Source organism: Nicotiana sylvestris, chromosome 1 (assembly GCF_000393655.2).
Source record: "Nicotiana sylvestris chromosome 1, ASM39365v2, whole genome shotgun sequence".
Taxonomy (NCBI): Eukaryota; Viridiplantae; Streptophyta; class Magnoliopsida; order Solanales; family Solanaceae; genus Nicotiana; species Nicotiana sylvestris.
In genome coordinates this window covers 90,791,224-90,817,439 of record NC_091057.1, presented here as the reverse complement: position 1 = coordinate 90,817,439, position 26,216 = coordinate 90,791,224, and the positions used below count along the sequence as shown (strand labels likewise).

Genomic DNA, 26,216 nt, shown 5'->3' with positions numbered 1-26,216 from the left:
ATATAGTCGGACTCCAATACAAGTAGCGGATGAGAAGAAAAAAAAAGAGAGTATAGGGAAGGGGATGAGGAGAAAAGAAAGCTGCGTTAAATCCACGAAATCATAATAAAGGGCATTTAGGTAATCGTAAGCCACTACGATCAATCAATGTCGTCTTATTTTGTTTTAACCGGCGTTGATGTTTTTCCTTTTGTTTCTCCTATGTTATACAGTGTCAGTTAGGCAGCTCGAAACATCATCTTCCACTTCCACTCTCTCTCCCTTTCATTCAATCTGTCACTCTCTTACTCTGTCTTCTACTACTTTAACTTAACACTCACCACAACATAAAAAGTAAAGTAATTATTCGTGTAGAACTTTCTTTGTCATCTATTGGTGCTATGCTAAAGCACTAAAAAGTTCAAGAATTTCACTCTCCTGTTTACTCTGCTTAAAATCCGGTAAATTTTCATCTTCTTTGCACACCCTTTTCTTCAAAGTGTTAAAAGAATTGTTCAAGAAAGTGTGAGAACTAATAGTAAATTTAGTAATTTGTTGTTTTGATCACAAAAGAGGTCCACTTTTTATGATTATCGAGAAGTTAGCAAACGGTCCGAGAAATTTAAAGGTTGATTCTTTATGATCAAGGAGAAAAAAGGGAATTTTGTATTTTTGGTTCTTGAATTTGGTCTTTCTTTTCTTACTCTGCTGATTTCTTGGAAATTTGGGTTTGCTTTGATATATGAAGAGAGCAAGGAAAACTCTGAAAAGGATAACGGTGGTGACTCTATGAATTTGGTTTATCAAGAACCAGCGCTGTAGTGTGCTTAAGGTGGGTTTATATGTTCCTTGATATTTTGTTTTTCTGAAATTTGACTATTTTCTCATTTATTGAATGCCTGACAAGAAAAATAGTATACTCAATTAGGTGTGTTTGTTTCTCATGCTCTGTTTTCTCAATTAGATAAGGGTTTTTTCTGTTAAGGGGTCAGTATTTTTCTGGCGTGTAGGGTTGGTTGCTGCTCAGCATAGTCTTTTGCATATCTTTTTTGACAGGCAAGTTAGAGAAAGCTGCAAAACTGAGCTTTGAGGGCTCAAAAGGAAAAATGGCATACCAGAGAAAAGGATCTGATCTGCAACCACAGAGGCGTATTCTGCGGACGCAGACAGCTGGTAATCTAGGGGAGTCAATGATGGACAGTGAATTAGTGCCGTCATCTCTGAGTGAAATTGCACCAATTCTCCGCGTCGCCAACGAGGTCGAGCCTAGCAATCCGAGGGTAGCTTATCTATGTAAGTGATACATGTCAAAGTTTGTGCTGGAGTACACGAACTTGGATGTTTGCTCATATTTATCATTTATAAAAGTTTATTTGTCAAGGTTTAGTTGCTTATATATGTTAGAATGTAGTTTGAAAAGTATATATGGGCTCCATGGCAAGTATTTATATGGCAGTGTGAATCATGGAAAATTGAATCATTGAGAGGTTTTCGGTGTTGTGTTTGTACAATATATATGGTGCTTTCTACTCTACTCCTTTTGTGAACCACTGGACGAACTATGGTACTAGTCACATTTAGGCTGAACAAATTGTTTCGATATATTAAGGTAGCATTGTTCTCGTGGACTTAAAATTGAATTTGAGAACTACTACAGTTGAAGCTAATTATCATGATAAATATTGGGATTCTCGATTTCCTTGCTGCATGATCAAATGAATGGTCAACACAACAATTTAGTTATCTGTTTTGTTCAATTAGCATAACTTTGCTGCACAATAATGAGCATCTTCATGATACATTTACTCTCCAATGCAACCAACGTTTCCTCCTTTTTTAATCTTTAGTAGTGGTGGAGGAAATGGTATCCTGCAGATTGTGCAACTATCTGACGTAGCTTGTCTCCTGCACTAAAATCAGGTCGATTTTATGCCTTTGAAAAGGCTCATCGGTTAGATCCAACATCAAGTGGACGTGGAGTTCGCCAGTTCAAAACTGCCCTTCTTCAACGGTTAGAAAGGGTAAACTGTTTATACCGCCACTATTGATGTGCATGTCATGATATTTCAACGTAACATTTTTTATGTGCTGGTATTAGTCAAATCATATTACTATGATTTAGATTTCTGAGCAATTTTATTCTTCTTGCTATATGGGGGGAATAAGTGGGAGATAGCAGTTTCCATTTGCAATTTCAGTAGCACATAAGCATAGTAGTATAACCCTAACTTGCACTCAGCATTGTTGGTTGTGGCCTGTGGGCATGGCACGGGGGAATCTTTTTTGGCTTTTCCGGATGATCAAATACCCTTTTCCATGTGGGTTATTTGATGTAGGTAAGTTCAATAGGTACAAAACCTTAAACATTAGGTATAGTCGGAGGATTAGGTAGATGAAGAGAAGATTGAGAAGGGGTGACAATGAGGGAGAAGAGATTTTGAAAGCTATGATGAAGTTCATTACTGCTGCTCTGACATCAAGATGAAGACTACAGTTTGCTCAGAGCCAAAAAGTAGAGCTGCATGCTTGCAGTTTAGTGCACCTTTATCACATTTAGGGGTTTTAAAACATTAATATGTACCTTGAGGAGCTTTATTGTTTATCACATTTATGCAGGAAAATGAAACAACCCTGGCTGGAAGGACAAAAAGTGATGCTCGTGAAATGCAGAGTTTCTACCAGCATTACTATCGGAAATATATTCAAGCTTTGCAGAATGCTGCTGATAAAGCTGATCGGTATATCTAAGGCATACTAAGACTGCATCCTCTACTTTGCTGTTAGGTTTTCTTCACGCTGATTCTTTTTAGCTGTTTCTCTTTGGGCCTTCTTATAGTGCACGCCTTACAAAAGCATACCAAACAGCTGCTGTGCTTTTTGAGGTCTTGAAAGCTGTTAACCTGACAGAAGCTGTAGAAGTGGCTGATGAGGTAGACTAAAAAAAAAATCTGTCTTTCCCATCTATTCAAGTTGTTATCGGTATCTAGGGCTCCCAGTAACTTCTTGACAATATGAGATATTATTGTTGGAAGTAGATGTGTTGCGGATCTGATGTTTTATGTATATGCTTCAGCTTTTATCTACCATCTTGGCTCATCCTCTATTTTATATGCATTTCACATGTAGATTTTGGAAGCTCATACAAAGGTTGCCGAGAAAACTGAGATACTTGTCCCTTATAATATACTTCCACTTGACCCTGATAGTTCAAATCAAGCAATTATGAGATATCCTGAGGTTGAGTTCTAGTCTCTTTTCTTGTTTGACAGGCTTTAACTTGATGAAGATTCTATATGTGCTCGATCTTTTGCTTTTCATAGATTCAAGCTTCTGTTACTGCACTTCGTAATACAAGAGGTCTTCCATGGCCAAAAAGCCATAAGAAGAAAGTTGATGAAGACATTTTAGACTGGCTTCAAGCTATGTTTGGTTTTCAGGTACACTACTGCAATATTCTGGGTACATACATCACTGAGTTATGTAAATCCTTATGAGCTTCTGTTACTCAATGTTAATTATAATTGGGATTGACATACAGAAAGATAATGTGGCGAATCAGCGGGAGCATCTGATTCTGTTGTTGGCGAATGTTCACATCCGACAATTTCCAAAGCTTGATCAACAACCAAAGGTTGTTTTTTTGGATATTCCATTTGAAATAGCACTCTCTATCTCTTCGTTTTTGTCTCTGACGATGATATGTACATCACTCATACTAGTTGGATGATCTGGCACTTACTGATGTTATGAAGAAGCTATTCAAAAACTACAAAAAATGGTGCAAGTATCTTGGTCGGAAGAGCAGTCTGTGGTGAGTTAATCTTCTTTTTATGAATTAGTTGATATTGAGGTGTTTATTAGTACTAGCAGCTTTGTTAACTGATAGCCATGCAATTATAAGTATTATTGTCCACTGGGCAGTTCTAAATGCAATATGGCAAGAGAAAAGGAAAAGGATGTGAAAAGGACATGAAAAGGTAAGAAAAAACCAATGGGAGATGGTCAACTCTAGGCAATGGACAAGGCCAACTTTGCTGTTTAATTGATGTGAAAAAGAAGAAATTAAGATCAATACTATTTTGTAAAGAATATTTTTATGGTACTAGATTTCTCGGGTGTTGACGTGGTAGTATACGTTAATGCATACTTAGTATTCTTATGGAAATCTGAATTTTTTTTTACGGTCCACTCTCAACTAGGACTGCTATGATAAATATCCTCCAAACTGTAGCTCTGCCTATGACAAACCATTTCAAAAAAAGCTCTGCCTATAACTTCTAAATTTTGTCCAATTTATTAGTTCCGCTAATTCTACTAGTTTTTGGTTGCAGGCTGCCAACTATCCAGCAAGAAGTGCAACAACGAAAATTACTATACATGGGTCTTTATCTTCTTATATGGGGGGAAGCTGCAAATTTAAGATTCATGCCTGAGTGCCTGTGCTATATTTATCATCATGTATGGAGTGATTTTTTGTATCTTTTAAGTGTGTCTGTACCTCGTTGTGTCGGTTTCTTTTATTTTGTTGTTAGGTTCTAGAACTTGATTTATCTGTCACATCATTTTATTAATTCCCCGAGACATTGAACCATAATTTCTTTTGGATCATCTGTTAAGTATCTAGGTATTCATCAACTCTACCTCGATAGAATATCTAAGGTTGCAAAGTGTCTAATATAAAGACCTCATTGGGTTACTCATCTAAGTTTGAAAAGTAACATTTTGAGGACTGACACTCGTATCGTTATTGAACTTGACATTGAATGTTCAAAAATTAAAAATTGTGAGTTCACTCAGCTTACTTTTTGTTTTTAAAATTTTTGTTAGTTGAAAGTTATCTTATTTCTTACAAATATGTATTTAAAACCTTGCCATGTCAGGCATGTCAATGGGATTTAGAGAGACCTATATCTAGTGTATTCTCGTTTTGGCTAGAGGCTCTCTAGAAATAGCATAGGATTAGAAATCAGTCATCATATTTTTATCTTTCATGTCTGGAGACTTCTCTTCATTGGTGTATTTTTCATTCTTTCTAAGAAGATATCAGGCAGTTATGCATGACACTGATATCAGGCAGTTTAGTTTCTTAGAAGAACACTGGGATGTTGTTGTTGTTGTTGTTGTTGTTGTTGTTGTTTAGTTTGGGACCTGGTTATCCTATCTAGTGCTTTTTTATTTTTTAGGTTTTCCAGTACATTTACTAGTTGCAAATCTTGATTCAGATGGCATTTGAACTTTATGGTATGCTGGCTGGAAGTGTTAGTCCCATGACAGGCGAAACTATAAAACCTGCTTATGGTGGTGAAGAGGAGGCTTTCTTGAGAAAAGTAGTGACTCCCATCTATAACACTATAGTAGAGGTATTTCACGTGGACTGTTGGCCAAAATGCAAGATTCCTCTTTCGGGATGCACCTTGACTTTATTTTCTGCCTGAACAAACAGGAAGCTAAAAGGAGCAAAGGAGGAAAGTCAAAACATTCTCAGTGGAGAAACTACGATGACTTAAATGAGTACTTTTGGTATATTCTCTTACTTTATCTGAATATCTGTTCTCTTGTGTAACGTATACTGATGATTAGCATGGCGTTATAGGTCAGTAAATTGTTTCCGGCTGGGATGGCCAATGCGTGCTGATGCCGATTTCTTCCATCTTTCTGCTGAACAACGACGGGCTGACGTAAGTAATATCACCTACTATTATTTTGCCATCCCTCATATAACACTCTTCACCAATATCATATATTGTCGACATGTTCGCCCTGTGTTGATTTTCTATTACATTAGATTTTCCTCAATGTTTCCCTAAAGAATCACTTTTACTAAATTGTACCCCTCTCAATCCCGAGCACAAGCATAATTTTGACAAATATGTTCAGATATTAAGACCTACTCAGTATAGCTAAAGTTGAAAACATGAAATTGCAAGAGAAAGAAATGCGCTAATTAATCTAATCAAGATGAGTATGGGGAATCTGATGAATATTATGTTTGATATTTTAAAACCTCAAGAAGGGGGCACATTGTAACATCTGACACTGTTTCTGAAAAGTTTGCAACCTTTCAGAAACAGCCATGGTTGTTGGAACAGGCGGGAACGATTCCCGTTTAAAATATTTCGGGAAAATAAATTTAGAATAATCCGGGAAAGAAACGGATCGGGTCGCGTCGCGGGTCCTGGGTTATTCCGGGTTGATCGTTAATTAATTAAATAATTATGTTAGAATAGTTATGTAAATAACCCTAATCCTATATGTATTAGGAGTAGGACATGTTATGTATATATATATATATATATATATATATATGGCTCATTGTATCATGTTTAATATATGAGAATAATATCAATAATATTTTCTCCCTTGCTTTCTCACATGGTATCAGAGCAGCAGTGAGAAAACATCCGGGAAAGAAAACCCAGCCGAAAAAAAGTCGCCGTGCTTCAATTTCGGCAACCTTTTAAGGGCTGTTTTTATTCAAACCAATTTACATCGGTGTTGTGCAAAAACCAACACCACCACAAGGTCCCCCAACCCCCGGCGACCAAACCCCAACAAACACCTCTGCCGACAAACATCTCACGCGCCTCCACGCGCCGATCAGAGAAATTTTTTTCCGGCGAGATCTACTCCACGTGCCTGCGCGTGGAGCACTTTCCGGGCACTTTTTGATGAAATTCCTTCAGAGCAGTTAGATCGCCCTCAAATGTCGAGCCTACCCATAATTTTATTTTTAAATTCTGACCATTGAGTTATTCCGGCGACTACACTGATTTTTTCCGGCAGATACAGTAATCAGTGTCTCCTTCGTCTGTTTCAGCGAGTTTTCAATTGATTCTTTCTGTTATTTGGTGATAATTTTATAGACCTCTCTTCAATCCAACGATGTCTTTGGGAGTTGATGCTTTCGGGTCTAAAAACCCAGGTTCTGGCAGTTTCGGTGTTATGATTACCTCCGAACCTTTAATGGGAAGTTCAAACTACTTAGCTTGGGCTTCGTCTGTCGAGCTGTGGTGTAAAGGTCAAGGTGTTCAAGATCATTTAATCAAGAAGTCTAGCGAAGGAGATGACAAGGCCAAAGCACATTGGGAGAAGATCGATGCTCAATTATGTAGTATTCTGTGGCGATCTATTGATTCTAAGTTGATGCCCTTGTTTCGTCCATTCCAGACATGTTATTTGGTTTGGGAAAAGGCTCGCACTTTGTACACTAATGACATATCTCATTTCTATGATGTGATATCGCGGATGACAAATTTAAAGAAACATGAATTAAATATGTCTACTTTCTTGGGACAAGTACAGGCAGTCATGGAGGAATTTGAGAAGTTGATGCCAGTTTCTGCTAGTGTTGAAAAGCAGCAAGAGCAGCGACAAAAGATGTTTCTAGTTCTTACTCTTGCTGGGCTTCCTAATGTATCTTGACTCAGTACGCGCGATCAGATTTTGGCTAGTCCGATTATCCCCACAGTTGATGAATTATTCTCTCGATTACTTCGCCTTGCTGCAGCACCAAGTCATCCAGTGATCTCATCACAGACACTTGACTCATCTATTTTCGCATCCCAGACAGTGGACAATCGGGCATCTCATACTATGGAAAATAGACGAGGAGGAGGTCGTTTTGGAAGATCTAGACCCAAGTGCTCTTATTGTCATAAACTTGGACACACTCGTGACGTGTGCTATTCTTTACATGGTCGCCCACCCAAAAATGCTTATGTTGCTCAAACCGAGACTACAGGTAACCAGAGATTTTCTTTATCTGAAGGGGAGTATACTAAGTTCCTTCAGTATCGAGCAAGTAAGCACACATCTCCACAAGTAGCCTCCGTTGCTCAGACTGATACTTCTGTTGCTGGTAATTCTTTTGCTTGTGTTTCCCAGTCTAGTACTCTTGGACAATGGGTTGTGGACTCAGCCGCTTCTGATCATATCTCTGGTAATAAATCACTTTTGTCAAATATTGCGTATTCACAGTCTCTTCCCACTGTTACTTTAGCCAATGGGTCTCAAACTAAAGCAAAAGGAGTTGGACAAGCGAATCCCCTACCCTCTGTCACTCTAGATTCCGTTCTTTATGTCCCTGGCTATCCTTTTAATCTTGCATCTGTTAGTCGTTTGACTCGTGCCCTCCATTGTGGTATATATTTTATTGATGATTCTTTTATCATGCAGGACGTAGATGATTGGAACAGGACTTGAATCCGAAGGCCTTTACTACCTTAACTCACTCAATTCCTCCAAGGCATATCTAGTTACAGATCCTCCTGACCTAATTCAGAGACGTTTAGGACATCCAAAATTATCCAAGCTTCAGAAGATGGTGCCTAGTTTGTCTAGTTTATCTACATTAGAGTGTGGGTCATGTCAGCTCGGGAAACATACCCGAGCCTCCTTTCCTCGTAGTATTGAGAGTCATGCAGAGTCTGTTTTTTCTTTAGTTCATTCTGATATATGGGGTCCTAGTAGAGTCACTTCAACCTTGGGATTTCGTTATTTTGTTAGTTTCTTTGATGATCATTCAAGATGTACTTGGATTTTTTTAATAATGCCTTAGAATATTTATCCTCTCAATTTCAACAGTTTATGACTTCTCAAGAAATTATTCATCAGACCGCATACCCCTCAGCAAAATGGGGTTGCAGAGAGAAAGAATAGGCACATCATTGAGACTGCTCGCACACTTCTCATTGAATCTCATGTTCCGTTGCGTTTTTGGGGCGATGCAGTTCTCACAGCTTGTTATTTGGTTAATCGGATGCCCTCATCTCCCATCCAGAATCAGATTCCATATGCAGTATTGTTTCCCACTCACCCTTATACTCTGTTCCCCCTCGTGTTTTTGGGAGCACTTGTTTCATTCATAACTTAGCCCCTGAGAAAGATAAGTTAGCTCCTCGTGCTCTCAAGTGTGTCTTCCTTGGTTATTCTTGTGTTCAGAAGGGATATCGTTATTACTCACCTGATCTTCATACGTACTTTATGTCATCTGGTGTCACATTTTTTGAGTCTAAACCTTTCTTTACCTCTTCTGACCATTCTGACCACCTTGATATATTTGAGGTCTTACCTATACCGACCTTTAAGGAGTTTACTATAGCTCCTCCTTCACCTTCCGTCACAAAAGTCTTACCCATTCCAACCGTTGGGGAGTCTAGTGTGGCTCCTCCTAGACTCCCGGCCACAGGAATACCACTCTTGACATATCATCGTCGTCCGCACCCAGCATCAGGCCCAGCTGATTGCACTTCGGAAAGGTATACAGACCACCCTTAATCCTAATCCCCATTCTATCGGTTTAAGCTATCATCGTTTGTCATCACCCTATTATGCTTTTATATCTTCTTTGTCCTCTGTCCATCCCTAAGTCTCCAGGTGAAGCATTGTCTCATCCAGGATGGCGACAGGCTATGACTGACGAGTTGTCTGCTTTACATACGAGTGGTACTTGGGAGCTTGTTCCTCTTCTTTCAGGTAAATTTACTGTTAGTTGTCGCTAGGTATATGCAGTCAAAGTTGGTCCGGATGGCAAAATTGATCGCCTTAAGGCCCGTTTTGTTTCCAAGGGATATACTCAGATATTTGGGCTCGATTACAGTGATACCTTCTCTCCCTTGGCTAAGGTAGCATCAGTCCGCCTTTTTCTATCCATGGCTGCTGTTCGCCATTGGCCTCTCTATCTGCTGGACATTAAGAATGCCTTTTTACACGGTGACCTTGAGGATGGAGTTTATATGGAGCAACCACCTGGGTTTGTTGCTCAGGGGGAGTCTCGTGGCCTTGTATGTCGCTTGCGCCGGTCACTTTATGGTCTAAAGCAGTCTCTTCGAGCCTGGTTTGGTAAGTTCAGCACAGTTATCCAGGAGTTTGGCATGACTCGGAGTGAAGCTGATCACTCTGTGTTTTATTGGCTCTCTGCTTCGAGTCTCTATATTTATCTGGTGGTTTATGTTGATGATATTGTTATTACCAGCAATGATCAGGATGGTATTACTAAATTGAAGCAACATCTCTCTCAACACTTTCAGTCTAAGGACCCGGGCAAACTAAAGTATTTTCTGGGTATTGAGGTCGCTCAGTCTAGTTCAGGTATTGTGATCTCACAACGGAAGTATGCCTTAGATATTCTTGAGGAGACAGGAATGACAGGTTGTAGACCTGTTGACACTCTGATGGATCCGAATTCTAAACTTCTGTCAGGACAGGGGGAGCCTCTTAGTGATCCTGCAAGATATAGGCGGTTGGTTGGTAAATTAAATTACCTTACAGTGACAAGACTTGACATTTCCTTTCCTGTGAGTGTTGTGAGTCAGTTTATGGATTCTCCGTGTGATAGTCATTGAGATGCAGTTGTTCGCATTCTTCGATATATAAAATTAGCTCCAGACAAAGGTTTATTGTTTGAGGATCGAGGCCATGAGCAGATCGTTGGATACTCAGATGCTGATTGGGCAGGATCACCTTCTGATAGACGTCTGGATATTGTGTCTTAGTAGGAGGAAATTTGGTGTCTTGGAAGAGCAAGAAACAGAATGTGGTTGCTCGGTCTAATACAGAAGCAGAATATCGAGCAATGACTATGGCGACATGTGAGCTAATTTGGATCAAACAGTTGCTCAAGGAGTTGAAATTTGGTGAGATTAGTCAGATGGGATTGCGTCAAATCCAGTGTTCCATGAGAGAACTAAACACATTGAGATTGATCACTTTGTCAGAGAAAAGATGCTCTCGGGAGATATCGCTACAAAGTTTGTGAAGTCGAATGATCAGCTTGCAGATATTTTCACTAAGTCCCTCGCTGGTCCTCGTATTAACTACATATGTACAAGCTCGGTACATATAATTTATATGCACCAGCTTGAAGGGGAGTGTTAGAATAGTTATGTAAATAGTAGTAAATAACCCTAATCCCATATGTATTAGAAGTAGGACATGTTATGTATATATATATGGCTCATTGTATCATGTTTAATATATGATAATAATATCAATAATATTTTTTCCTGTGCTTTCTCACAAATTAAAAGAAATTTTGTCCAAAAAGATTAATCAATCTTTGACCAAATCCGAAGTCGAAGCCGAGCGAGCGACGGCGGCGGTGCGAGGCTTACCTTTTTCCAACCCATTTAACACCAAGGGGAGTGCTTTCTCAATATAAGCACATCCCCTCTTCTTTCCACCACCAATGAGGAACAATTTCTTTTTTCAAAGCATAAGGGAGCTCACTTTCCCTTCACATTTCTTCCCTCCATTTCCCATTCTTCACCAAACTTTCAATCCCAACAATCTCAAACCTGAATTCATGCCAAATTTCTATTGCCATAACCCAGACAATAAATGAAGACCACTATTCAAATGTTCTTACACATGAAGATCAAGAAGCATATCTTTTGCCAAACAGAGGTTTAGATGGTCATCCATATTTATCAGCTAAAGTTCCTTATAGTTCACGCACCACCTCTAAGAGAAATTTTTTGTAGTTGATTTCATGTTTGATAGATCAAAATCGATGCTCTATAGGTTTATCTAGTTTACTTGATCGCATGCAACAGTATGATGGGTTTGACACCTTAATCTTATGCATAAAATTACCGAATTGCTATCAGTGAATCTACCGCGCATATATACTTAAGGATGTTGAAAGGGTTTCTGTTTATCACCATAAACAGCATTCAAGAAAGACCTTCCTGAATGTAGTATCTGAATGAATAGCCTGTTCATTGTCTAGCTATTTGGTCACCTGTACCTCATGAAATTAGTTTACTTCTACGTCTTTTATGTTCAAGGTGAAGATTTATCTTTACAGCCTACTCTCAGGCAGGAAGCCATCATTTTCTCGAACCAATACTTCCCTTTTAATAGTTTTAATCAGTTTTTTCCTCATTACCAGTTGGTCTCTGGTCTAATGCCATTCAAGGAGAATGTAAGTTCAGTTTGCACTACACTAAAAAGACATGATCTCTGAAGCGATTAATATTACACATGAGGTTTGGCTTCAGGTCACTGTTTTCACGAAAAATTAGAACTCCAAGCGCTTTACTTGGCAATAAGTGGTCCCATGCTATCATAACCTCCTAGATATTCATAGCAGACTAGAACATTTACGTTTTCAAGGCCTATGTGAAGGGGTTAATATCACAGATTCCCTAGATTGCCAGAAAATGGCTATAATATGCCTTGATCCCAGAACTTTTCCTTACGAAATTTTCTGATCTTCTTCTTCTTGTGCACAAATAAATTCCAGTGTGATTTACAACCATTAAGTGGTTCGCAGTTCATCAGAGTTTTTGGTACCAAGTGAGTTAAGTCGTTCTATCCTGTGAGGATAATATTCCAACACCTCGGGTACTTGAGGGGAATAATTTCCTTAAGGACATACTGTGCATTCAGTGGGCTCGATTTCATTCCGAAATTATTTTCCAGATTCTATTTGATTATTTTGACATTCTGTTACTGCTGAAGTTTCTGTTTCTATTTTTCTGTTTCAGAAAATTTACCGTTTCATAATATATTATAGTAATACAGATTGAATAACAGAGATCACAGAACTTCATTACTTTTCATTTGCTATTTTGTTTTTCCAGTGTTTTACTGTTGAGTGTTCATGCATAATTCCCTTAATTACAATCTTTTGTAATATTGATTGTTAGATGCTATTTGAAACAACTCAATCTGTTATAACCAGCGTTCCACGATTAATCTAAATATTGATCATCTTCAGGCAAATGAATCAACTAAAAGGAACCAGTGGATGGGGAAAATCAATTTTGTTGAGACACGCTCATATTGGCACATCTTTAGGAGTTTTGATAGGATGTGGAGCTTTTTTATTTTGTGCTTACAGGTTAGTCTATCTTTTTCCTTTATCTCCAGATGTTTTCTTTTATTTCTCATTAGTTGTACCACATGTTGAGCGTCTTCTGTTACTGATTTACTTTGTGTTACTGAAGGCGATGATCATTATTGCATGGAATGGATCTGGCCAACTAGGTTCTATTTTTGAAGGTGATGTGTTCAAGAAAGTGTTGAGCATTTTCATAACAGCTGCCATACTGAAGCTTGCTCAAGGTGAAGTTTTTTTTTTGCAAAGATAGGCTAGATATAGTTCACTGTCCTTTTTGTTATAGTTCATTTCCTCTCCTACTATGTGACCTCTGAAATTGTCAAAGTAAATCACTTCAACGGCATTCAAGTGAAGATTGTACTTTTCTGTCAATATGAAATGTCATCCACATAGTGTGGTGAAATACTCAACTAGCTTTTTTTAATCAGTTAACTATCTTGATGAATATTGTTAAGCGAAAAGTTTCTCAAGATCAGTTACATCCAGTATGTCTATACTGTTTCGTACTAGTTAAAAAAAGTACCTGCTTGTTTAAACCAATTGATCAACGGTGGGGGATCTTCTATTAGTAGCACGCCCCCTTGTTTGAGACCAAAGGCTAGCACCCGAGATGACTTTTCAAAGAGCTCATAAGAAGAATGAAACTTATAATGAGCCGATAAAAAAAAATGAAACTTATAATGAACATATGAAATAAAGCAAGGTTGATGTCACCATGAAAAGGGACCAACCTATGCATGAAGTTGAGCGTCCAATCCGATTATTTGTCACATTAGTTTGTGTAACTGCAAGTAATGTTGGAGCTTTTACTCTTAGCTAATAGCTAAAATGAACAGTAATTGTTGATCACATAGGCTGTATATAGTTTAACTGATCTCGGACTTTTTTACTCCTAACTACTAAGTAACTTAAATAAACTAGTGACATTTTAGTGATGTTTACATCTGTCCTGATTTTTCTCTCATCTGTGATTTTCTTCTATATGAGGAGAATACGTGTAGTTGGTAGTTGATTTGCCTTAGCGTCTAAGATATCCCCTTTTTTTTTCTTGGATAAGTGTCTGAAGAAGAACTTAGAGACATGCTTTAAATTTTGCGAAGGATGAGAAGCCTCTAAGGGTTTTATTGTGAACTAAGTCCTATTATTCACATAATTTACTGTATCCATCCTTATATGTTCCAGAAAAATCATTATAACTATGATTATCTTGTTGGCAATGCTACCTTGTGTATGCAGCGGTTCTGGATATAATTATGAACTGGAAAGCAAGACACAGCATGTCATTCTATGTCAAGCTAAGATATGTGCTTAAAGCTGTTGCAGCAGCAGCGTGGGTGGTAGTGTTGCCAGTAACTTATGCATATAGCTGGAAAAATCCTCCAGCGTTTGCACAGACTATTAAGAATTGGTTTGGCAATGGTTCAAGTTCGCCTTCTTTATTCATCATAGCAGTTCTTTTTTATCTGTCTCCAAACATGCTATCTGCATTGCTGTTTGTGTTTCCTTTCATCCGCCGTTATCTTGAGAGGTCAGACTACAAGATTGTGAGATTGGTAATGTGGTGGTCCCAGGTATGCGAACATCGATCTCTCTTAATTTAGCTTGTCATTCTGTCTATTTCCCTTCTTTGGATTTATTCTCTTTCTTTTGGGTGGTCTTTGATCTCATACTTTCTGTATGCTCTTTATTACAGCCTCGGCTTTATGTTGGAAGAGGAATGCACGAGGATGCATTTTCTCTTTTCAAGTAATCTACTGTATTGAAATATTAGATCGAAACAACTTTCATTTAGTTCTGCTATTCTGTCTAATTGATTGTAGTATTGATCATAATGTTGTTCTTTCCAGGTACACACTGTTTTGGGTTCTTCTCTTGGCAGCAAAATTGGCATTCAGTTTTTATGTAGAGGTAATTAATTCCCTTTCTATTCCGTCATTATGTTCGTCTGACTGCTATTAACGGGACCCCCGTTTGTGCTGCTATTTGCTTTGATAGCAAAAATACTATATGAGACCACATATTTGAGATGGAAAAATTTCTAGTATTTATTTTCTAGGGGTTGTGTATTTTTTTTTTTTTTTTTTTTTTGGGAGTGGTTCAGGTAATACCTAACTCTTAACATTTACATGCAGAAATAAGACCTGATCTTAACAGTGCTAAACTTTTGGATAGAAAAAAGTCATGCACATGACCCATTTGTTAGCCTTTGAAGGGCTGAACAATTTCACATGTTTATCCCTTTTTTGTGTGGATAAAATTCATAATTGATGTCAAACATCTATGTATTGACGGATCCTCTTAATGTAGTACTAAACATTAGTTTTTTATTTTAAAAATTTACGATAAAATATATTTCTTCTTTTTTTTTGTGTGTTTTTATATAAAAAAATAAAGTTCTATCTCAATTAATTCAAATGTTTTTTAATTTTAATCAATAATTTTCAATACTCAAGAAATAAATTTTTTAATCCTGTAAAACTTTCGTGTGCATAACACAAATGGTGTCATAGTAAAAGAAGAAAAGAAAAATCCATCACAGCTGGCAGTTTTACTCTTTTATATGTCATGTTGGGCTGCTGCTGCTGCTGCTTCAATGTAATAAATTGAAATCTTCATGATATTTGTACTTTTTTAGCCAATATCAACTTTTATACAATTTTAATTATTTAAAATAGTAGAAGTTGATGACCAGGAAGATACTTATATTTTTATTTGTCATAGAATCTCTATAGTTTGATAACTGTCAATTTCTTTTCTGGAAGGTAAATTTTAAGAAGATAACTGTAGTACAAACTGGACTTTAACCATGCATTCTTCTTGTAGATTGTTTCTATTTGTATTTCCATGAAAACTGTTTTAACTGGAATATCTTTTCATCTAGTCCAAGGCCATTAGTTAATCTTTTCATCTAGTCCAAGGCCATTGTTCATACTCCACAGGTGGCATAGATTTGTATGTTGAAAATATCTGCTGCTTAATGATCTTCATGCTATTTTACTTATGTCACTTTCTGACTAACAAAGATGTCAAAATATTGGCCCTCAAAATACACAATAAAAAACATGAAGCATTTTACTTTTGCAGATAAAACCTCTTGTAGATCCAACAAAAGAAATCATGAAGGTTCACATCAGCGTTTATAAATGGCATGAGTTCTTCCCTCGAGGTATATGAATGAGAATTAAAATTGAGTGTTAACATATACATGTGGATACACTTATGCACTAAAGTAAAGATTTGTAAATTAATACTGTTCTCTTATGGTTGCAGCGAAAAGCAATATCGGTGTTGTGATTGCACTATGGTCACCTGTCATTCTTGTATGCATATCCATTTGCATGCTTTCCATTCTTGCAGCTTCTCTGTTATCACTTTTTCTGCACAACATCTAAATTGAAGACTATTCCAGGTCTATTTCATGGACACTCAGATTTGGTATGCTATTTTCTCTACCATATTTGGAGGCATTTATGGCGCATTTCGGCGTCTTGGAGAGGTTGGTAGAGCTTCCACCCACTAGTTGACATTAGTCCAATTTATAACCTTCATTTTGGACTTGTGGAATTGTCGCTACATACTTGTTAGTTTGTATCATCTTAATGCCAGATCTAGATTTTTTTTAATCTACCAGAAGCCTATGCGTCATTTGAGGTATTGCATAGATATGCCGAAAGTATGTATGTAGTAATTGCTATTGATAGAATTTCTGAGTGCATATTTTGTGACTTGGATAACTTCTGCTCAAAGATAGCTAGCATATGACGTAATTAAGTAAGATTTTCTTTTTCCGCAAATTATGCCTTCCACCTTGAATTCCATTGATTTTCCAGAATTGGCATTTTTTTTGGGTGATAAGTTCTCTTCCTGCCTTCTGCTTCCAGATTCGTACTTTGGGAATGCTTAGGTCGCGGTTTCAGTCACTTCCAGGTGCATTTAATGCCTGCTTGATCCCAGTGGAAAAGGATGAAAAGCCTAAAAAGGGATTCAAAGCCACATTATCTAAGAAATTTGATGAGGTCAAGTCCTAGGCATCTCCTTACGTTGACTTCGCAAATATCAGCGTTATAATTTTGTTAATTGACTTGTCTTTGCAGGTCACTTCTAGCAGAGGAAAGGAGGCTGCAAGGTTTGCACAAATGTGGAACAAAATAATAGAGAGTTTCAGAGAGGAGGATCTGATAAATAATAGGTACCGTTGTAATGGTGGTAGTGCCACGCAATCCTTTTCTTGAGAGCTTTGATCGGCTGCTTGCTTCCTTGGCCAGCTTCATGTTTTGTCTATTGTTTCTTTTCCAATTTTCCTTCTCTTCCCTTTTTCTATCCCTCTCTTCTCCCTTGCAATATTATTCTTCCAGCAGCTAACTTGCTGCCCTTACAGGGAAAGGAACTTATTACTTGTGCCATATTGGGCTGACCCTGATCTGGACCTTATACAGTGGCCTCCATTTCTCTTAGCTAGCAAGGTTTGGGCTCTTATAAGCTTCTTTATTTTCTAAACTTGAAGGAAATCTAATGACAATCTTATTAAGTGGTGTTTATCTCACATGACTGCTATTAGCTTCCCATTGCATTGGATATGGCTAAAGATAGCAATGGAAGAGATCGTGAGCTGACCAAAAGGTTGAATGCGGACAGTTATATGCGGAGTGCCATTCGTGAGTGCTATGCTTCATGTAAAAGCATTATAAAAATTTTGGTCTTGGGTGAACATGAACAGCAGTAAGTTCCAATCAGTTACATTTACTTACCTGGCAAACATTTTCAGAGAACAGCTTTGACACCTTGAGCTGTTTCTTTTTTATTTAATTGGGATTCAATATTTTTCAGGGTGATAAAAGAAATCTTCTCAAAAGTTGATGATCACATAGATCAGGGTAATTTGATTCCGGAGTTTAACATGAGTGCTCTACCTACCCTCTACGAACAATTTGTGCGGCTTATTGATTTTCTGGTAAAAATTATCATACACGAATTTTCAGCTAATAAATTGTGCCTGTCATACAGTTCTCTCTTAAGTGCCTCTAAATTCTGCAGAAAGAAAACAAAAAAGAGGACAAGGATCAGGTAGTTATTCTCTTGCTTGATATGTTAGAAGTTGTGACCCGCGACATAATGGAAGACACTGTTCCTAGGTAAATCATAGTGGAGCAAGTTTCCTTATTCTTTATTTAATTGTTTATCATTGTCTCATTTTCATAACTCTGTTGTAGTTTGTTAGACTCCACTCATGGTGGCTCCTATGGAATGCATGGCGGAATGATTCCAAATCCACAATTTCAGCTTTTTGGCACTCTTAATTTTCCTGTAACAGAAACAGAAGCATGGAAGGAAAAAGTAAGTATATCTCTTCAACTAAATCGAGTATAACATATTTACTGTTAATTTTGTTGCAGGGTATAGTTTCAGACAAGTGACTGATAAAGTAGATTCAATCACTGGACTATAATTACACCGTAGCAAATAAGAGATGACGGGTCAAAATTCTCATAATCTATATATGATTGTGTTTTAGAATAACGCTTCAAAAGCAAAATGTTAATCGAGTTTTTCACCCTTGAAAAATGAAGTTCACCAATATTCCAAGTTGGATTAAATTGTCCTATTCATAATTAGGCAGATTCAAATAAAATCCTACTTGGTTTAGAAAATTACATCCAATTAGAAGATCTCATATTCCTAATCTTGCGAATTTCCTACCCTTAATCATGCTGAAATAAATACAATCCAGTTTTGGCTAGAAAACCACAAGAACATCACCATGAAAACTGAAGAAACCTTAAGAAAACAACAAACCTCATGTGTTCATAAAACATTCTATACTTCTTGCACCAACTTCTCATATGTCAGCTTCTTATTTTTGGTGTTTAACATATTTACTTCTTTATAAAAAATTTCTGCCGTGACTTCTCCTCTAAATTTCAAAACTCTTTACCTTCTGCCGTGAAAGCAAATAAGATTTTTTTCTAAAATGTGGTATATTTTTTTTCATTTTTTAATATTCTTTGATTTTGAAATAATTAACAAAAAATTTACATGTAGAATGTGCGTGCGAAAGACTAGTATGGTAAAATAGGAAATGGGAGAAAGATTGACTCAAATCAGCAAGTGGAAGAACTTAAACACTGTTTTTGGTTCTGTGTGCCCCTTGTTTCAAAATGTAGTGAGTTTAAATTAGGACCATCTTAAAATAATATTCTCCTCACCTTGCCATCAAGCCATCCTGTGAGATTTGAAATGAAACCACTGTATATGTGTTTGTATATATATATTTGTGTGTGTGTGTGCGTATATGCATATATTTGCCATGCCATCAAACCATTCTGCGAGATATGAAATGAACTATGTGTGTGTGTAGGACTATCTTAAACTAGTGTGTGTGTGTGTGTGTGCCAGGTTCTTGTTTCTTGTTGAAACCATTTTAATAACCTTTCACTACATATTTGGTAAAAGAAGGTGATTAGTTACCTCTTTGAGCCACACTTATATGAAGCTTCTCCTTCTTTCCAGATCAGAAGGCTTCACTTGTTGCTTACTGTCAAGGAATCTGCTATGGATGTGCCAACCAACTTGGAAGCTAGACGGCGCATCTCATTCTTCTCAAATTCATTGTTTATGGACATGCCTTCAGCCCCCAAAGTTCGCAATATGCTTTCCTTTTCGTAAGTTTTCTGACTAAACCATCTGTTGCTAATTGATATGTGATCACAGTGCATCATGACACCATCACAGGGATGTTAGTTAAGACCTCAACTTATTTGTGCGTAGCTTGTCGGTATTGGAGACTCTAGCAGAAAAGAAAATCAGAGATTCTGGAGAAAATTAAAACATCACAATCATAGAAATATTTTCAAGACTTTAACTAGATGGAATCAAGGTCAATAATGATAGTTAAAGGCACTTGCACTTTGTGGATATTACACCATAACCTGTAATATCTTTGGATAAACTTTGGTTTTGGTTTCATTACCTTGGCGAACAGTTTCATACAAGCAGCTAACTCTCATCTAAATTGTCTCTTAAATGGGTAGACTATTCTTGCTTTGTCCTTATCTATCATTATGATACAACTCTTGTCAATGCTCTTGGGCTTTCACATCTGTATCATCTTAGATTATGAGGTTGTCCCATTCCTGAAGGAAGTAGAGTGAGCTGTTATGAGGATCGTACTCATTTAGGATAAGAAGTTTTGAAGATCATGATCCTGTTTATCTGATAGACTTGGGATAATAAATTATTTACTTGTCAAAAAAAGATAGTATGTTATTCTCCATGAACTTGCAATCATCAGTACCTAGTTCACTCCAGAGTACCGTGGTATGGTTTCGATGTACATCTTTTATCTGTGTGCATTTTATAAAAGTCAGTTATTTATAATTTATTTTTCTATAACTATTTTAGGTGATGTCTTTTTTTCTTTTTTAGTATTTTGACACCTTACTACAACGAGGAGGTTCTTTTCTCAATAAATTCCCTGGAAAGGCCAAATGAAGATGGTGTTTCTATACTATTTTATTTGCAAAAGATATACCCAGGTTAGTATTCTAATAGTAAACTTAGGCATGATGGACTTACCTTGACATATTATGATTCGATATCATTCTTCATGTTTTTATATCAATATGAAAAACCTTTAAAGATGAATGGGAGAACTTCCTTGAGAGGGTTAGCTGTAGCAGTGAAGAGGATCTTAAGGGCAACATTAAATTGGAGGAAGAGCTTCGTCTATGGGCTTCATATAGAGGCCAAACGTTGACCAAAACTGGTATGGTTATCTTTATGCTTATTTTGACCTTTAGCAGCAGCATATTGTCTTGACAATTTTCTTAATTTTCATGCGATTGATCAACTATAAAAATCAGTACGAGGTATGATGTACTATCGGCAAGCTTTGGAACTTCAGGCTTTTCTTGATATGGCAAAAGATGAAGGTGCTTACGAGAATTACTGTTCTTCTTCCCGTCATTTTGAAGAGTAGAATCTTTCATGAAGTGCAGTTTCTACATTTTTGCAGAGTTAATGAAAGGCTACAAGGCTGCTGAATCTAATACCGACGAACAGCTAAAAAATGAGAGGTCCTTGATGGCACAATGTCAGGCAGTTGCAGACATGAAATTTACCTATGTTGTGTCATGCCAGCAATATGGCATTCAGAAAAGGTCTGCTGATCATCGTGCTCAAGACATTTTGAGACTAATGACAAAGTATGATTCAGAAGCCACAACTCGTGATCTTGTGTTTAAGTGTCTACCTTTTTATTTCTAAAGTTTGTTCCTTTTGTTCTTTGGAAGGTACCCTTCTCTTCGAGTAGCTTACATTGATGAGATTGAAGAAACTAGCAAAGATAAATCAAAAAGGACTGGTGATAAGGTCTATTATTCAGCCCTTGTGAAGGCTGTACCAAGGTCTGTGGACTCAGCAGAGCCAGATCAGAAGTTAGATCAGGTACCCATTGCAGGTGTTGAATTAGAACATTATGATCACCTAGCAGCTAAAATAAGCACTTTCTCCTGTTCTAGTTTTCATTTTCTTTTTTCTGTGGCATTGGCTTTTTTTTAGAGTGTCATAACAAGAGTTTATCTTTAGTTTTATTTTGGTCCTTGGATTTATGGTCCTGGTTTGTGCCCTCCCTTTTATAATTTAGTTCTGCTGGCTGGATTGCATCTCTGCAAATTATTTGGTCAATTGACACAATAGAGTTTGTGCTTGGATACTTGAAAATCCACTCAATTGTTTGTGGAAGTTATAATGATATATCTGTTCTCTGTTACAAAAAGTAGGAGCATTCTCAAACTTTATTCATCAGTTACGAACCAGCTTTTACGTTGGAGATACATCTGCATCTGCTGGTCCATATTACTTTTTAGTCGTCTGCAATTAACTTCTGAATTTTTGTCTAGGTTATTTATCGAATAAAACTTCCTGGACCTGCTATATTGGGAGAAGGAAAGCCAGAGAATCAAAACCACGCAATAATATTTACTCGTGGGGAAGGATTGCAAACAATAGATATGAACCAGGTATCTGATAAGATTCTCATTTGCTATGAGAAAAAGTTGGTACGTTTGGTTTGACACATTGTTACCTTTTCAACTATAAGGATAACTACATGGAAGAAGCCCTCAAACTGAGGAATTTGTTGCAAGAATTTTTGAAAAAGAATGGAGTGAGAAATCCGACTATTCTGGGACTACGGGAGCATATTTTCACTGGCAGGTATCGAGATGGCCTCTTCTATAGAACCAATAACTTTTGTTGCTACGACGGTGTTGGAGAAAAGACTTTACTTGTGCATGCAAATTTTATCTTGCAGTAAAATGTACGTTTCCTTATCAGTCGTCATTGTGTTTTCTCTGTGCAGTGTTTCTTCACTAGCATGGTTTATGTCAAATCAGGAAACCAGCTTTGTCACAATTGGGCAAAGATTGTTGGCCAATCCATTGAAGTAAGTAGCCAAGAATATTTTGTATAGGACATGAAGTTCCGAGTCTTTCATTTTGAGTGCCAACTGGAACTGTTATATGCTATTATTCCCCCCTTCTCCATCTTCTTTTTTGTTTTTTGTTCTGTAAGTAGCCTATCTATGACAGGAGTTTCTTCGCTAATGCACTGAAATCTCTTCCGCACGTCCCAGTTAATCTTCATTTCTCCTCACTCTAACCAAGTTCCGTCCATCCTCCCTTGTGTAGCTAGAGGCTGAATGTCTGTTATTCAGCACTTGAACTCCTTTTCATGTCTAGGCCTGGCTGCCTAGGCCAAAAAGGTCAAAAAGGTTTTACTGATATGAAGCTTCGTCTATTTTCGATACTTTATCTCAGGGTACGTTTCCACTATGGTCATCCTGATGTATTCGATAGATTGTTTCATTTAACAAGAGGTGGTGTGAGCAAGGCTTCCAAAATCATCAACCTAAGTGAAGACATATTTGCTGGTATGTAAAAATCCATAAACTTTAACATGTAAATCCTGTAGCTTTTCTTACTCTTGCAAAATTTGATGCATCTCTCAGGTTTTAATTCTACCCTACGTGGGGGCAATGTTACTCACCATGAGTACATCCAAGTTGGTAAAGGAAGGGATGTTGGCCTTAACCAAATTTCTTTGTTTGAGGCAAAAATAGCTAATGGAAATGGTGAGCAGACAATGAGTCGTGATGTTTACAGGCTTGGACATCGATTTGATTTCTTCCGTATGCTATCATGCTTCTTCACCACTATAGGGTTCTACTTTACTACCTTGGTATTTCCCAACTGCTTCTCCAGTTTAGTCTTTCATGATCCTAACCGGGTTTATTCTCTTTAAAGTCCTATCTAAATGAATGTCTGCTTTGGCAGATAACCGTCATTATTGTATATGTATTTCTTTATGGTCGGCTGTATCTTGTCGTCAGTGGGATTGAAGAAGGATTGAGTTCGCACCCTGCTATTCGAAATAATAAGCCTCTTCAAGTTGCTCTTGCCTCTCAGTCTTTTGTGCAAATTGGCCTATTGATGGCGTTGCCGATGATGATGGAAATAGGCCTTGAGAGGGGCTTCCGCAATGCCTTAACTGATTTTGTGCTGATGCAACTACAACTTGCTCCTGTTTTCTTCACATTTTCTCTTGGAACAAGGACCCACTATTATGGGAGAACATTGCTTCATGGGGGTGCTCAATACAGAGGCACTGGTCGTGGCTTTGTTGTATTTCATGCCAAATTTGCTGAAAACTATCGTTTGTACTCCCGAAGCCATTTTGTGAAGGGAATTGAACTGATGATTCTACTTCTTGTCTACCATATATTTGGTAGATCATACAGAGATGTTGTGGCATATGTTCTTATAACTGTATCTATATGGTTCCTGGTTGTTACATGGCTCTTTGCCCCCTTCCTGTTCAATCCCTCTGGATTCGAGTGGCAAAAGATTGTGGATGACTGGACAGATTGGAATAAATGGATAAGCAATCGTGGTGGTATTGGTGTATCTCCAGAAAAAAGTTGGGAATCTTGGTGGGAAAAAGAACAAGAACATCTTTATCATACAGGAATTCTTGGCACTGTAGTCGAGATATTGTTATCAATGCGCTTTTTTATATATCAGTATGGACTTGTATATCACCTCACAATTTTGAACAATGAAACAAGTTTTCTGGTATGTCCTTAGTTTGCATAGCTATTTGCAGAAATTCTGCTGAAGTAATCAAGTAACTCCTGTTTGTTTCTTGCTGCATAATCAGGTTTATGGTGTCTCATGGATCGTCATTTTCTTGATATTAGCAGTGATGAAGGTGAGTTCCCAGAAGTTTCAGTTGCTTTCTATATTCATTGTTAAGTTCCCAAATCTCACAAGTTTTACAGATACAAAATCTTATCTCACGAAATTGTAGTTACCACTAAAGTTTTTTACAGGATTAAGATATTCTGACAATTCACGTTTTTCCGGCATTTGTTAGTTTCTGTTTGCATCAGTGGAGTTTCTTCCTTTATAGATCATTTAAATGATTGCCTTGAACATTGTGTCTTTTAATTTCGGATAAAAACACTTCCTAACAAAGAAAAGTGCTTTCCTATTTAAGATAATAATTCTATAAAAAAAGAAAAAGTAGGTGAATCTTTGTTCTTGACTCATTCCGTTGACCCAACATGTAAAATGAGTATACCTGCTTTTCCTGTCCCAGTTGATCCAAATTTGCTAGTTGCGCTTTGAGTGCATATGCTGATTAATCTTTCGTCTTGCTTTTCTTCATTCTTTGCAGGTTGTGTCTGTCGGAAGGAGGAAATTCAGTGCTGATTTTCAGCTCGCATTTCGTTTGATCGAAGGCTTCATTTTCCTCTCATTTGTTGCCCTCCTCATTTCTTTGATTGCTATTCTACACCTGAAATTTCGCGACATTATTGTTTGCATTCTTGCTTTCATGCCTACCGGATGGGGAATGCTTTTGGTGAGTGCTCATTTGTTTGTTGCCTTTTGGTCTTTCTTTTGTTCTTCCGGAGTTTTGATTCTTTATTCTGCTTCTTTCAGATTGCTCAAGCTTTGAGGCCTTGGGTTAAACGTGCTGGCATCTGGGCATCAGTTCGGACACTTGCTCGTGGTTATGAAATTATTATGGGTTTGCTCTTGTTCACACCAGTTGCATTCTTGGCTTGGTTTCCATTTGTTTCGGAATTCCAAACTCGAATGTTGTTCAACCAAGCATTCAGTAGAGGTCTGCAGATTTCTCGTATTCTTGGTGGACCGAAGAAGGATCGTTCCTCTAGCAACAAGGAGTAGTTCTCACTGCTATAATACTCATTTCCAGACCGCTGAGATCGTTGGACATCTTGAGGCTATGGGATGATATATGGACAGAAGAATATCTTGTAAATAACATAAGTAACTTAGTTAATGTATATCTTATTGTAAATATATAAGGAACTTAGTTTATGTATAAAGTTTCAGTTAGCTTGTGTGTATATAGTTCCTACAAATGAGTTGTAGACTTGTACATGATATGTTGAAGCTAGTTTATGGAACTTAGTTGTAGACTTTCATTTCTTGCTTTGAACCGGGTATATCGAATGTAAGCATGTAATTTTTGATCCGCACAACTTTTAAAAGTAGTATTTTAAAAATATTTACTTATTTTCATTTTAATAGGATTTCAGTCAACTTTTAGTTTTAATTTTAAAACATAAGTTTAAAAACACAAATATAGTTTTATAATGTTTCTTTTCTTATTTATATATATTAACTTATTAGTATTTTATAATATTTATAACATTTAAAAAATATTTAAAATATTTTCATTTTAATATATAGTTCACTTTGATAGTTTAGTCTTATTAGCTAAGATTAATTAGTATATTTTAGTAGTATTTTTATTTTTTATATTTTGTTTAATAAGAAATAATTGAATTTGGGCCAATTGAGAGTTCATTTTGAGATTTTAATGACCCAACAAGACAAAGGTCAATTCTTACCAATTCATTAGGCCACTCTTCGTCTCAATGCAAGATTTAATCTTAACCATATATTCTCCTCCAATCTAATGACCCATGTCGCCCATATTTAAACCCAATTATAACCCAACCTTAACCTACCTTTTAATTTTAGAGCTCACCCCAAAAGCTAAAAATGGCCAGCCTTTCTTCTCCATCTCCCTTCATTGCTGCCGAACAACCCTCTGAGCCGCCTCTCCGCCTTAACGAAATCTGCTGATTCTTAAAAAATCTCAACCACAACCTGCACAAAAAGAGAAAGAGGAACGGCAAAGAGGGGGGAACGAGAAAAAGTAACACGTTTGGCATCTGAATACTTCTTCACCAAAATTATTAGTATCATTTTTCATTTGTCATCTTCTTCTCATTTTCCCCCACATATACTTGCTTGTCAGATTTTAGGCACCACTAATTTTCCCTCCATCTATTTCCTCGGCT

The 26,216-nt window shown here is 37.2% G+C and overlaps 1 protein-coding gene across 2 annotated transcripts; it reads left to right on the top strand.

The window, feature by feature from the left end:
• Nucleotides 1–207: 207 nt before the first annotated feature.
• Nucleotides 208–25,331, top strand: LOC104240551 (callose synthase 2). Of its 2 annotated transcripts, none has more exons than XM_009795413.2 (44): nucleotides 208–440; nucleotides 728–811; nucleotides 1,036–1,272; nucleotides 1,900–2,000; nucleotides 2,596–2,717; nucleotides 2,816–2,909; nucleotides 3,106–3,216; nucleotides 3,300–3,416; nucleotides 3,518–3,610; nucleotides 3,699–3,790; nucleotides 4,311–4,437; nucleotides 5,202–5,339; nucleotides 5,423–5,499; nucleotides 5,573–5,657; nucleotides 12,701–12,823; nucleotides 12,930–13,047; nucleotides 14,060–14,394; nucleotides 14,517–14,569; nucleotides 14,671–14,731; nucleotides 15,908–15,989; nucleotides 16,094–16,143; nucleotides 16,233–16,319; nucleotides 16,705–16,839; nucleotides 16,918–17,012; nucleotides 17,202–17,286; nucleotides 17,382–17,542; nucleotides 17,651–17,774; nucleotides 17,858–17,955; nucleotides 18,034–18,157; nucleotides 19,331–19,482; nucleotides 20,246–20,355; nucleotides 20,460–20,585; nucleotides 20,683–20,751; nucleotides 20,835–21,024; nucleotides 21,112–21,265; nucleotides 21,721–21,840; nucleotides 21,921–22,036; nucleotides 22,182–22,265; nucleotides 22,639–22,751; nucleotides 22,830–23,059; nucleotides 23,155–23,952; nucleotides 24,038–24,088; nucleotides 24,557–24,742; nucleotides 24,823–25,331. In XM_009795413.2, exons 3-44 carry the CDS (start codon nucleotides 1,086–1,088, stop codon nucleotides 25,069–25,071), a joined length of 5,823 nt encoding a protein of 1,940 aa, XP_009793715.1. In that variant the 5' UTR covers nucleotides 208–440; nucleotides 728–811; nucleotides 1,036–1,085; the 3' UTR covers nucleotides 25,072–25,331. The 2 variants fall into 2 exon arrangements, with proteins under 2 accessions (XP_009793715.1, XP_009793716.1); XM_009795414.2 differs by lacking the exon at nucleotides 208–440 and adding an exon at nucleotides 450–607.
• Nucleotides 25,332–26,216: the final 885 nt, after the last annotated feature.

What these genes read in the sequence shown, in the direction of transcription:
- LOC104240551 (XM_009795413.2), top strand. Translation starts at nt 1,086, where the DNA reads ATGGCATACCAGAGAAAAGGATCTGATCTGCAACCACAGAGGCGTATT. An exon ending in AAGCTATGTTTGGTTTTCAG is followed by an intron (nt 3,417 to 3,517) that starts GTACACTACTGC and finishes ATTGACATACAG; the next exon opens with AAAGATAATGTGGCGAATCA. An exon ending in TTTGCAAAAGATATACCCAG is followed by an intron (nt 20,356 to 20,459) that starts GTTAGTATTCTA and finishes AAACCTTTAAAG; the next exon opens with ATGAATGGGAGAACTTCCTT.